This window comes from Notamacropus eugenii, chromosome 2 (genome assembly GCF_028372415.1).
Source record: "Notamacropus eugenii isolate mMacEug1 chromosome 2, mMacEug1.pri_v2, whole genome shotgun sequence".
Taxonomy (NCBI): Eukaryota; Metazoa; Chordata; class Mammalia; order Diprotodontia; family Macropodidae; genus Notamacropus; species Notamacropus eugenii.
Genome location: NC_092873.1, coordinates 206,216,033 through 206,230,806, shown reverse-complemented (window position 1 = coordinate 206,230,806; position 14,774 = coordinate 206,216,033). Strand labels below are relative to the sequence as shown.

At 34.1% G+C, this 14,774-nt stretch overlaps 1 protein-coding gene across 15 annotated transcripts in view; it reads left to right on the top strand.

The window, feature by feature from the left end:
* The window catches only part of TRDN (triadin), a 561,781-nt gene that overhangs the window by 458,926 nt on the left and 88,081 nt on the right, over window positions 1-14,774 (top strand). For all 15 annotated transcript variants that reach the window (XM_072643208.1, XM_072643207.1, XM_072643206.1 and 12 more), the window contains 2 exons: window positions 6,777-6,812; window positions 6,979-7,017. In XM_072643208.1, the coding sequence (XP_072499309.1) occupies window positions 6,777-6,812; window positions 6,979-7,017 (75 nt within the window). The remainder of the gene's footprint in view (window positions 1-6,776; window positions 6,813-6,978; window positions 7,018-14,774) is intronic.

Below are 14,774 nucleotides of genomic sequence, written 5' to 3'. Positions count from 1 at the left end.
AAGCATGAGGAATCATGCTTGCCATCAGCTCATCTACAGACTCCATTAGGACATCAGTGGGAAAACAGGAAATCCAAAATCTACTGTACTCTATAAAGATCACAAGGTTCTTCTCTGGCCAAAGAGGGGAAGGGAGAATAGACCTGGCCAAAGGTGAAGCAGAGAACTTTTCTTCTTCTCTAGGCAATTCTTCCTCAGGCATTTTAGCAAAGAATCTCATATTTGCTCCAACCTTTCAAATGTATCTGGTTTTCACTTGTTTGGTAATTTGTAGATGACTCCTGAGGCATCGTCAAGTTTCCTTGTCCTAACCAAGGAACACATAATTTTTGTGTAACTTCTTTCCAGTGTAAAGTGTTTACACCTAATCTAAAGCCTATAGGTAAAGGAAAAATGAGATTTAGTGACTTTGACCCCATATTTACATCATTTATACCCATAGCCTCAACTATCACTTATTTGGAAATGGTTCCTAAATGGAATCTCACTTCTCTCTCAAGTTCCAGGCAGACATTTTGATTCACCTACATCTCTTGATTTCTAGTTGGCACTTCATTGTTAAAATACCAAAACTTCTTATTCTCTTTTCTTCAGAACCCTTTCCTCCTTCTGCCTGCATTATTTCTACAACTGGTACCAACATTCACTCAGTTTTCCGTGTTTGAAAATTTAGTGTTCTCTTTGACTCATCCTTCCACTTTTTGTCTGAAGGAAGGATGATTAGTCTCATAGCTAATCAGTTAAAAATGTCATTGATTCTACCTCTGAAAAAAGTAGTAGTAGTAGTAGTAATAGTAGTAGTAGTAGTAGTAGTAGTAGTAGTAGTAGTAGTAGTAGTAGTAGTAGTAGTAGTAAAAAATAATTTTTTATAGTGTATAGAAAGGCACAAAAATTATTGACATTATTTAACTTGCTGGGAAACTTGCTGAGGAATTGGTCTTAGAAACATTTTGTTAATGAAGTGACTAAGGAATAAAGAGATTAAATGACTATTAAGGGATTATTGTTGAGCTACTAAGAAATACAAGAAAGAATTTGGGAATCTTATTTTGTCTTTCCCCTAGTCATTAGATCATATTAACATAATCTGCTTTATTAAACAGTCAAGGCATGTATTATTCATAATAGTTTAATGCATTTATGTGGGAAAGAGTAATGAAGTCTTTGTTGATTTTCTTTTACTTTTTTAAAGGCTAGCCTAGAAAATGATGAAAAAAATGAGAGTGGATACATTTGCAAAACCAGAACTTTGCAAAGCATGAAAGGTGAGGCTAGAGTGAGAATTAGACCAGTGACTGGCAGCACGTGTAACAAATCATACCTTAGCATATTTTTTTTTTATCTGCTTGTGGTATCCAGCTTGATAAAATGCTGAGGTGATAGGAAGGAAGGGAGTTTTTGGTCAGTGAGATGGACAGGCTTAGAGAGAGATGTTGAGGCTACTTGGTCATGGCACTTTTTTTTTTTTTTAACAGAATGTTGCTTAAGGTATTTTGAAGTTTCATGACCTACTTCCTCAGAATTAATCTATGTCATACCAAATATGTCTGTATTAATTCCAAGCTGCCAAATATCTTTCCCAATACCAGGCAGTAGGGCTCAGTGAATTTAATGGTGAGCTGGAATCTGAGGTGTTAGTTTTTACCCTGTTAACCAGTCCATACAACCATTCACAGGTCAAGAACTATAACAGGTTCTTTGAGAATTTCAAAAGAAGGTCGACTTTGTTCTCTCAAAACATTCAGATCATGCCCACTAACCATGTGTTTTTCCCAGGGCTCTGTCATTAGCCCTCTGCTCTTCTCTCTGTATTATTTCACTTAGTGAGTTCATCAGTTTCCCATGGATTTAGTTTTCATCTATATGATAATGATTCTCAGATTTACTTATCCAGTCCTAACCTTTCTTCTAGTCCCCAGGGTCACATCTCCAATTGTCTATTAGACATCTGGAACAGAATATATCATAGACATCTTAAATGTAACATCTGCAAAACTGAATTCTTTAAAGTTCCTTGCTTCAAACCTTCCCATATTCCTAACTTTCCTATTATTATAGAGGGTACCACCACACTCCCAACCTAGGTGTCACTCAACTCCTCACTCTCTCATCTGGACATATGTAATCATTTGTCAAGTTCTGTTGATTCTTCTATGTAACATCTCTTGTATATGCACACTTGTCTCTTCAGACAAGGCTACAAACCTAGTGTAGTCCCTTTTCATCTTATACCTATGCTTTTGCAATAGACCTTCTAGATAGTCACCCTGCCTCAAGTCTTTTCAAATTCCTTAACTCATTGGTCAAGTTGATCTTCCTAAAGCACAGGTCTAACCATGACAACCTTTCCACCTCTGACTCCCAAATAATCCAATAAATTATTATGGCTCTATATCACCTCCAATATCAAATAGAAAATCCTCTGACAGTCAAAACCCTTTATAACCTGTTCTCTTTTTGCCTTCTGAGTCTTCTTGTACTCTGATCCACCCTCTTCCCTCACATGCCTTACTATGCATTGTCCTTATTATTATTCCTCGGGACTTTCCATGTCCTGATTCAGGACATTTTCACTGGTTGTCCTCTATGCCTTGAATTTTCTCTTTCATCATCTGTTTCTTCTGGCTTCCTTCAAGCCCTTGCTACATTCCCACTATCTATGTACAAATGCAACAACAGATGAACAAAAAGCAAAACCAAAATCCCTATCCCAATCCTCCTTCATGCTGCCTTCTCTTTATTATCTCCAATTTATCCTGTATGTAGATTGTTTGCACATAGCTGTTGTATGTTATCACCCCCATTAGATTATGAACTCCTTGAAAGCAGAGGATTTTTTTTTGCCTTTATTTGTATCCCCTTTGTATCCCCAGCACTGTGCCTGACTCATAAGAAGTACTTAAAAATGTACATTTACTTAACAAGAGATAAAAATTATTTTCAAACAGTTTTGCATTATGTAAGATATAGTGCCATGTGGGAAGACTTAGATAGTGAAGTCAGCAGAATGAGGTAAAAAATATATACAATTACTACAGCAAGATAAATGGAAAGAACAATGACAAAAAAAAAAGAAAAAAATCCTTGACACTGAGCATTGCGCAATTATAATGACCAAGCCTGACCCCAAAGAAATGAAGACATGAGAAAATGAGCCCTACCTTCCTTCTTTGCAAAGGGGAAAGATTATGCGTATAGAACGTTGCATATACCATCAGACATAGTTGATATGTTGGCTATTTTTTCTTTCTTTTAGTAATATGTTAAAAATGAAGGTTATATAAAGTAAAACATATCAATAAAAATTTAAAAATTAAAATATGCATGTGTAGACTGTTGTATGAGAACAGATATAATTCTACTTTTCATTTCTGTGTTGAAAGAAAACAAAACATTCTTCGAAATAAAACAAAATTGAATTTGCTAGCACAAATTATTTTCCTTTCTATCTGAACATAATCATGACCTTAAATCCATACCAGCCTTTATAGTTACAAGCCCTTCAAGTCCATTATCTCATTTGATCCACAGTGCAGTCCTATAAGAGAGATTTTTCCACTATGGTTTATCACTAGTTCAAGAGTAAGAACATGAAAGATCCAAAAAGGTTAAAGACTTTGCTTAGTCATGTGTTTAATCTGCAGGGACCATGGCTTGAAGGTTGACCATCTGACTCTAAGGCCAATCCTTTTTACCATTGCAATTACTACACTTTTTCTCTATCCATTCTCCACTCTTTTGATGAGGTTATTATCATGTTAGTCTAATAATCTTTTTTTCGCCTTGAATTCGATCCAGTTTACCCCCTATTTAAGCCTGTGGCCTTCTGTTCAGCAATCAGAAAACAGAAGTTTCAAGGAAGCAAAAAATTCAAAACAACAAATATATCCCAGATCAAATACAGTTTTGCTGCCAAATGGATAGCAAGACAAGACCTCATATTTTCTTTGGGGTCATTCCTTTTTGTCACCTTTCCAAAGCCATATGAGTCCCAGTAACTAGTGTGAAAACATGTGACTCATTACTGGAAATATATCTAACTCAGCTGCTCTGTCAAGTGCAAACAGTATTCAAGGGTATTGTCATGAACATTTGTCACATGACTCACTGTGTGTGCAGCCTTTTCCAATTATTCCTTCTTATTTTAAATGCATACCCTTCATGTAAAAAAGCTGTAGGGGAAAGATGCATAATATGACTCAAATATGCAGGCATAAAAGAAAGAGCAAGCAAAGACAGAATGATATTAACTGAAGTGCTATATATAGCATTTGATGCATACAAAAGACAATGAACCCTGAGGATTAAATAATGACAGGATTATGAGAAGGAAGGGAGAAATGTAGACATTCATTCTGTGCTGCAAAGACAATAGCATCTTTGGTTTCTTTTAGTGTTTCCTGCCCACTTTAGCAGTCTATCTATGGGCACTGACTCTCATGAGAGTTTTACCAAGAACAGATTGAAGAATCAGGATGATGATATATCACAACTGAGTTACACCTTAACCCCTTTGCTTTGAAAATTTAGACATTTCAGACCCATATAATGAGAGGCTTATAAAGCAGGACCAGTTCCTTTTGCATTGTCTCTGTGTATGTATGTGAATGTATGTACATGTATCATATTAGAAAGAGGATTATTTTACTTTTTCAAAAAATATTCTATTAATTTCATCTTTATACATCACAATAATACATTAATTACACACATATATACATGTGTGAATAGATAAAGGATGGATGATAGCTAGGTAGCTTACTAGTTGGACAGATCAGGAGCAGGTACGTAGCATAGAGGTAGACCACTGAATAGGTTAGGAAAGTAAAGTTTCCCTGAAGGCTTCAGGGAATTTCAAAATGGAATTTCCATGTTATATGTAGAGTTATAGGAAAACTAGTGGACTGAGGGTGGAGTCAGGGGAAGAAATCTCACTTCCCCATGCCCCAGATAGCAGACCAAATACTCTACTATTATGAAAACAAAAAACTAATCATGTAATAAGACTGAAGTATAAGTTTTATACTATATCATAATGTCACAAAGATCTCTGGAAGAAATATAAATACCATTTTGTGTGACTTCACATGTATAATCTATATCAAATTGCTTGCCTTCTCAAGAAAGAGGGAGAGAAGGGAGGGAAAGAATTTGAAACTCAAATTTAAAAATGTTAAAATTTTTGTTTATATATAATTGAGAAAAAATAAAATTTAAATAATAAAAATTTAAATATATATATAGATAGATACATACACAAATATCAAGCAATTACAGGGGAAGTTAAGGGGCATAGATATGTTAGAATCACAGGATATGGCATAGGATCATAAAAGATTAAATGAACGGGTCTTTAAAATTACCCTTATTTTAAAGGTAAACAATTAAGATCTAGGGAAATTTTAGTCACTTGCCTAAGGTCACATATGCAGTATATGTCATAAGTAGGAACCTAGTATCTAAATGTTTCATGCACACTAAACATTTACTAGTACTGTCTAGTATCATAAATTGGTATTGGTTTAGGATTCTGAATTTCTAGAAGTATCCTATCTAGATGGAAAAAGTTTTCCATCCCATCTATAGTTTGTTATCATCGTTCATATCCCTAGTACTTAAAAGCTATTGTAAATAACCAGAAAGTTATTTCCTTTCAGCCTAATGAAACAGAAAGTGCAAATATTATTATTCTAATCTCACAAATGAGGAAACTGAGGCTAAGAAATGTTGTTACTTGCCCTGGGTTATGGAATCATAGACTTAGGACTGGAAAGGACCATAGAAGTAATTAAACTCAACCCCCTAATTTTACAGAAGAAAGACCCGAATTCCAGAAAATTAAAAGGATTTCTCCAAGTTCACATGGGTAGTAAGAAGCAAAGAGAGCATAAAAACCAGGTCTTCTGATACCAATCCATCAATCCTCACAATATTCAACACATAGCAAAGGAAATATTTTAATTTAGCTCTTCTGATCCTCAATTGCTACTTATTCTGATACATCATGATGACCTGTTAGACAAATATCAAGTAATATATTGCATGTGGAAATAGCACTCATATTATACACATAAGGCCCTATGCTAGGAACTGAAGTTACAAAGACAAAAATATGAAACATATTGCTTAGGTAAACTCAACAGAACTTTGCAACTGATTGAATGAACTGGAGAATGGGAAGGGAGGAAGTTAAAGATAATTCTGAGGATTAAGTTTAGTGGACTGTGAAGACAGTGTGATAGTGATCTTTGTTATTATTTCAATGATTTTTAAAATTATAAAATGAGACACCAGGTGGTGCTATATGAATTCAGTGTCTAATAGTTGAAATTCAGAACTAAGAGAGGTAAAGTTGTGAAAAATATCAGAGTGGTAAAACAGTACTGTTCCCTTCTGACCAGGTTTATTTATTGTCCTATTTGTGAGATTTAGGAAATTTATATAAATCATAAAAGCTTAGCTTTTTTTCCATGAAAAGATGCCATATTAACTTGGCTAGTGCTGCATTTTAAATTCTTAGGGGTGACTTTGTATATAAAGAAGAATCAGAAAAAGATGAGTTTGTTATCTGCCTGTTTTTTTTTCTTTGCCTTATATTATTAATAAAGTAGCAGGTAGATACAGGTGCCATTCTCTCGATAAAAAGTCACTATTTTTTTAACAAAATTATTTAAATACATGTGAAACTTAAAAGAGAAGCAGACAAAAGATGTAAATGAAATCTACTAAATTATCAGTTTTAAGAATTTTAATATTCATTTTTTTCCCTTCTATAGAAACTGAAGTTACAAAAGAGAAGACACCTAAACCAGGTACCGATTCTTTGTTTGTAAGTCAAAAAGTTATACCATTCCATTCAGGAGTCGTCATATAAGCAAGTATATTTATACTAAACCTACTTATGAATATTATGAATATTTATGAATATTATGTTTTATGAATATTAATCATGAAAGAAAAAAAATATTTTTTTTCCAGCAATGGAAGCTAAAAAAGAAGAGAAGATGCCTAAACCAGGTACAAACTTTTTGCATTTCTCATGTGTTAACACATATGACAGATCTATTTTTTTCTACTATAGGCAACTAGTTGGCATAATGAATATAGACCATGGGACTTGAAGTAAGGACCATTAACGATATCATTCTGCGCAAGTCATTTAATCTCACTAAGTCTCAGTTTCCTCCTCCATAAAATGGGATTAATAATAACACCTACCTTGAAGAGTTCATGTCAAGATCAAATAAGTTAACATATATATGCTAACTTATTTGCATATTATTAACATATATGTTAATTTATTATGCATACCTAAAAGCATTATATAAATGCTAGTTATCATCATCATCATCGTTGTTGTTATTATTTAAGGGTGACCTTGTAAGCAGACAGAGAGGACAACATTATTTTAGGGTTTCCAGGAAGACATCCTGATTGCAATAATGCTCCTAAATCAAGCCCCTCCCCCAGTAGTTAACTAATGCCTAAAATCTCCCTTGGGATTCTTTCATTTAGGTGCAATTTTTGCTACCAGTAAGGTAAGAAAATTAAGTTACATGGGGACAGAAGCAGTAGCGCACAGATTTACCAGCTATTTCTAAATTATAAGTAGTTTATCCTTCCCTAAGAGTAGGATTTAGTAGAAAGGAAGAGGCTAGGACAGGCTTGGAAGCCTATGATGGAGAGAGATGATAATACCAAGACAAGAAGACACAGAAACTCATGGGAGCCCCAATACACACTTCACTTTACTTAAGAGTTTCTCCAGAGTTAACCTTGCTCTTGGTGATTTACTACTACATTAGAGAAAAATATTTTCTTTTAAAAATTTCTGAGTTCCATAGCTTCTTTTAAATAAGAAAATGTTCTAATCGTAATGGTTTTATCTTTCCATCTTTTTAAAAAAAATACTGAAATGCACCTGTTAGCATCAGTGCTGTTGAGGGCAGTGAGGGGCCAATTTAAAAGATTATGGGACTATCTTTTTGATTTTCAGTGAATAGACTTACCATTTGGAGGATCTGTATATAACTGTGGAAGTGAGAATCCACTTAATGAAAAGATTAACAGTCTGAAAATCTAAAGACCAAACTGTCTTCGAATAGAAAAGATTGAGATTGAGAAACTGTGGCTGAATTTCTGATAGAACTTGATCTAATAGAGTGCTCAATTTGTGGCAGATCTCCTACTGCTATCAGTGAAACTTACTGACTGGGTTATGGGCCCATGATATAGTACCATAATTACTTGTTTAATAGTACATTTTATGCTCTGGGATAAATTCCTACTATTTAGCTTAAATCTAATTATTAAATCTAATAATGCTCTAATTATTTTCATTCATAAGTGTAATCTATACATCTTTATATGCACACATTATATGCAAGTATTAGGTACAAAGACATGTATAGATGTACTATAAAGAAGAGGCATTTTGCCAAGTTTGAGAACCACAGTAGCTAGATGGTACAGTGGATAGTGTTGAGCTTGGAGTCAGGGACACCCAGATTCAAATCCTGCCTCAGATACACATTTTTAAGCCTCAGTTCCTTCATCTGTAAAATGAGGAAGCTGTAATCAAAGACTTCTAAGGACTAAGTTTTAAATATATGATTACATGATCATTTAATAAAGTTATTTAATCGGCCAAGGCTGTTACTGACTTTACCTTTGAACAGAACTTGAGATGTGAATAGACAGTCTTTGTGCATTTTCCAGCTTTCAGATAAGAGAGACAAATTCAATCATTTTTCCATAGTGCTTTCTTATTTGCAAGATCAAGGAGGGTCCACTGTTTTAACAACAGGTTATATGTTTTATTTTTCTAATTTGTTTTGTTCATTTGAGACTGAGTAGTGGCCGAGGTGACCAACATATGGAATACATCAAATCTGAGAAAGCATTGCTCTCTGGACAGAGTGGCTGTGTGTATGTGTGTATATATCTATCCACATATATAAATATATGCTACCAGATTGTATAGTATCCGTGAAAAGCTTCCTATTATATGTGAAAAAACATCCTATTATACATGAAATGAACAAAATACTATACTCTAGCTTCCCATGTGTCTGGAGGTTACTGTCTGTAAGCATCCCTCAGTGCCAAATAGTTGGTAAGACTCATCTCTCTACAGAATGCCAACTTCTCCTTTTAAGACCCACCTGTTCTTTCATATCTGCTTCCTTGTTTATTACGTGTATAGGTCTGGTCACAGCCACATTATCATTTATTGAGATTTCCTTGTTTCACAGAGAAGAATTGTGTCTGATGGAGGAGGAGGAGGAGGAGGATAGCAAACATCTGTAGAGTATCTCACATTTTACAAAGTACTTTACATATATCATTCCATTTGATCCTCAAAGTAACTTTGTGAAGGGAATCCTAACGGTGTCATTATCCTCATTATGCAGCTGAGGAAACTGAGCCTGAGAAAAGGTAAATTGCCTGAACTCTGTAGTTAGTCAGAAGTAGACTCACATATTCTGACTCCAGGCCAAGCGCACTAGCCATTATATAACATACCCTTTGAATATGTTATCTCTGGGAATGCCCATAGGAGGGCTTACCAATTAGGCTGATATCATGGGCTCAGTCTTTGTAGGCTTCAAAGTTTGGTCTACTCCACAGCCATAGATCCAAAATGTCAGCGTTGCAAGGGTGTGCAATGACCAATCACATGAGACCAGGGTATGCACATAAGAGGGTCTGGCTGATTTAACACAAATTCTCCATTATTATTAGAAAGAAATTCAAATTAATATTTATAATAATCATGACATATTATAACTTTATAGTCACAAAACAATATCATCAAATATATTATTTGATTCATAAAATAACCCTGTGAGATAGTTTTATTATCTCAATATTACAAATGAGAAAATAGAAGATCAGAGAGGTTATAATTTTTGCCTAAAGTCACAGAGTTAGTAAAATGGTGCAGAAGGGACTATGGCCATGTCTTTCTGACTGAGATGTCAATGTTCTTTCCATAATGTCTTCCTTATCTGCCAAACACAAAGTCATATGTGAAAGAGGCTCAATAATGTTATATTTATATAAAAGAAAATAATATCCAGATAATGAAAGCCTCCTATCTCTGGACAATGCATACACTATACTTTTGTTATGGATTGTTTGAGGGCAATTTTGTGGGAGACATAGATATATCCCAAATATTTGGGCAGCAGGTACAACAATAGTCACTATAATGGTACAACAAGTGTCATTGCCTCTCTGAAATGAATAAATAGCATTTATAACCTGCCACCAAATTGGGGGATGTTAAAAAATTGCCATAGTTATGGTGGTTTTTGCTGAGCCTATAGCATATTCTAGTTCCTTCCTTTAAATCCTGTCACTAAGTCATTGTTCCACTCCTTTTCTCTGAAATGTTCTATGTGTCCCATTGTACATTACCTCTCTTCCCTGAAATGGATCATTGGGTGCACTTAGTCATGAACTCTGTGTATTCATCTGATTTTAAGTTCAGATAATATGACAGACATTTTTAGAATAGCACACAGCCCATTTGTAATGTCATTACATTGCATCAATCAATGATTCATAATATATAACAGACCAAGTACACAGTAGGTTGGTTGACTTTCACATAGAAAGAAAACCTGGATCATATCAATCAGACTTAGGAAAGTGTCTCAAATTACCTTTGCAGCTTTGCTTCCTAAGAATTATATAAATATCTTCTAATTTTCAAAAGTATTTATTCTTGTTCTTTCATAATATAGATGACCTTTATCTCAACTTATATTTCAGTCATTGTAGTGATTTAGAGTATATAAACATTGGTACCTAAGCTTTATGACATTGTACCATTTTTATTTATTAAACTTATAACTGATTCTACCATTTTGCATAAGGATCCAAAACATATTGAAAATTATAAATCTACATGAATTAAGGATCAGATCATGAGAAAACTGAGCAATAATTCAATGGTCTTCCCAAGACCATGTAATTCAAGAAACAGAGTAACTAAGTCTGCAAAAACAAAAACAAAACAAATAAATATTAGACAAGGAGATAGGAGACCCAGACAGAGTCTAAATCTTCCATTGCCTCTAATTATTTGCTGTGTGACCTTGGGCTAGTCATTAAATTCCTCTGTGTCTCAGATTACTTCTTGGCAGGATCTCATTAATAATGTCTTTCTACTTATACCCTTTTACCTTTTCCGTCTTTCTAGACTTTACTCCCCTCCATATACTCCATGATCAGTTAAACTGGTCTATTGCTCTTCCTCGTTTATGACCCTCTATCTCCCAACTTCTGGTTCCTTTCAGTGGCTTTCTCTCATACCTGGAATGCTTTCCCTCCTCCTTCAATTTACTAATTTCCATGTTTTTTTTAAACTCATTTCAAATCATACCTTCTGCAAGAAGTATTTCATCCCAAGTGTCTTCCCTCTAAAATTACCTTTTCATTTTATACTTCGGTATATAGTATGTACGTTACACTTATATTCCATATGTATATACAAATAGTTATCTGCATGTTGTCTCTCTAATTAGAAGGTGAGCTCCTTGGGGGCAGAAACCATATTTTCTTTTCTCTTTTGAATTCCCAGTGCTTAGCAAAATGCCAGGCACAAAAAAAAAAGTTCTTAGCAAATTGTAATTGACTGACAGACTGATAAAATGATGCAATGAATGTAAAAGCATTTTTAAATTTACAAAATGCTATACAGATATGAAACTTGATAATAACTGATACCTATATAACGCTTTAACATTTTCAAAGTGTTTACATACATTATCTCCCTGAAACAGCATGGTACAGATCAAATAGTAGTGGATTTAGCATTCAGTTTTCTATATGTATCTCTTCCTTGATGCAAGTAGTTATTTCAATTTCTCAGTTTTTATTTGTGGGATGTTTAATCTTCAGTTGAGATTAAATACTATTAATTTTAAAACCTTGATAGAAATCCTTCTTCCTTTAGTACATGCTCATTCAGTTCAGTGAAGGATAGAAACCCCATTCTACCACATCTAATATTATCATCTTACTTTTTAAAATGTGTCACAGAGATATGAAAAGAGAAGAGCAAGCAACAAGGAAATAATATTGCACCATGAGAATGAAATATTCTTTGCAGCATCTACTGGGGAGGAAAGGATTAGGACAAAGTTATGTTTGTATACCTCACGTGCCATTATGTTCCCCAGGCCCAGTGCATTGTCTAGATGGTCAAGGATTCTGGTCAACAGTCCAAAAACATGGCATTAAATAGATATGTTGATAATCAAACAAACAAGCAAACAAAAAAAAAAAGAAAAAAATTAGTTCTTCAGAGAAGGAGGGACAGCTATCAGAATAGCTAGCTAACACTAGTGAGCACACAGAGGCCAATACAGCAACTATTGTCTAAGATCCGAAGGAATAATGTGGCAGCAATTGAATCCAGAGGAAAAAAGAAAACATGATCCAAAATGAAACAAAAGTGTAAGAAAATGCATGTCCACAAAGGCCTAAGTTTCTGTGTACTGATGTTGTTCAATGCTAACCTTGCCCAACTTAGCCTTCTGAACAAGCTTCAGCTGTGGACAGTTCCTGGCTACTACTATCATTCCTTGTGTGCTAAGTATTGTAGTTGTATTTGAATCAGTCAATCTGACAGACCATAAGCTCCCTGGGTTCAGGGATTATGCTGTATTACACATGAAATCCCCTTGGTACCAAGCAGAGGACTATTAAAGTAGTGCTTTAAAAATGTTTGTTTAATTGAGTAACATTTTTAAAACAACAGATAGCTATACAAGGATGAAAAGCCTAGGAACCGATTACATTGTAATGAGAAAAGTGAATGTTTTAAAATGTAGGCCAGATTTAACCATGGGCAAAATGATTTCAAAATGACCCACTTTTGAAAATTGCTGATAACAAAGTATTAGAACTGTTCAGAGAAGAGCTACATAACATCTCTTATTTTTTTTAGACAAAAAAAAAATTAACTAGATTTATGTTTAACTGCTTTCTTCAATTACTTTATAAAATCTATTAATATTTTTCTGAGATTCTTAGCAGAATAAGTTATAATAGCTGACCATGGGAGGGTATTGTTATATAATTATGTGTGCAGCCAACTAATCAAATTGTCCATTATTCTGATCATTTATATGAATCAAAAGGGAACTGAACCTTTTGTGAGGGACCTTACAATCTGTCATTATATGTGAATATTTATTATACAAGGCAGGTATATGTCACTGATTGATAGTAGGATTTAGGTGCCTTGGGAAATTTCAAATCTAAAGGAAAGGTGGGATGAGCATGAAGACATCCTGAAACTCTTTTACAGCACAGTGATCATGCTGATGAGGAACAGACTATTTGAAATTCAATCAAGAGAAAGTCCATAAGTAGATAAGTACTGGGATCTTACTTCCCTGTAATAATAGGTAAGTCTAAAAGTACAGTGCATCCCCCTGCCAAAAAAAAAAAAATCATATTGTTGTAATCAAAAAGAGGACCTCAAAAATCTTTAACAACTTCACCTTCTCTATAACAACCTGGTAATTACCAAACAAAAAGATCAGGTGGTTTTGACTACCATTTGGAAAGGGAAATATAACCAAACCCGAATGGCATTAGTGATGTCATGATTTTACGATCAAGGGTTAGAGGAGATCATTGAGCTCATTTAACCCAATTCCCTTATTTCATAGATGTATTCAATGCAATTAAAAAATTATCATGGGACTTTCTTGTCTTTCTGAGATTTTTTTTTCTTTCAGGTTTTGTAATTTCATCAGAATGAGGACTTTCTAGTATTGAAATTCTTTCCACCAATACAGATTGCTAATTCCACTATATTTTATAATCTTCAGGATTTGCCTTAAAAGCTGAGAGGAAAATTGATTTTTTTTATGATCACAGAGCTAATATATGTCAGAGCCAGGCTTCAGAGTCAGCTCTATAGACTGTCATTTTACCTCTCATTATGTTTTTATTATATGATGTATGTTACATATTTATAATAGAGAGGCAGCCATGGTTGAGTAGATGGGGAGTTGGCTTGAAAATCAGGAAAAACTGGATTTGGGTCCTACCTCTAATGCATATTGATTGAATGACCTTGGGCCAATCACTTTAACTCTCAGGGTTCCAGTAACTCTCTAAGATTGCAAATTGAAAGTATTGATTTGCATTGGTAGAAGAATTTTCTCACTGAGAGAATTCCTTTGCCAGTGAAATAATAGGAAGACTCTAAAATAAATTTTATGTATGTATATATTATACATACACATATAATATATCCTATATGTATATTATATGATGTATTATCTATGATATTATTTATTATATTAACATAATTAATATACAGTATGCATGTTTTAGATAAATGTATATGTATTTAATAATGCATAATATATATTTATCTAAAATATGCTTACTATATATATATCAATACATAAAGACATATATAAATAATATACAAACAGCATGCACATTATGTGCATTATAGTTACATGTTACATATATGTACAGTGCATATGTGTATTTGTATAAGTATGTGCATTATGAAACTGAGCCCTAATGAGTTTAAATGACTTTTCCAATATCACTCAGTGAGTCAGTCAGCAAGTAGAAAAAATCCAGGAGTAATTGTTCATCCCTGTAATCCCTGTTAATGGGGGAGCCTAAAGCTGATGGATCACTTGAACTCAGGAAACCACAGAACTAAAGCCCATTGTTACCAAGCTGTTTGGCATCAGTATGGTATGCCTCTGGGAGCTGGGCAACACCTT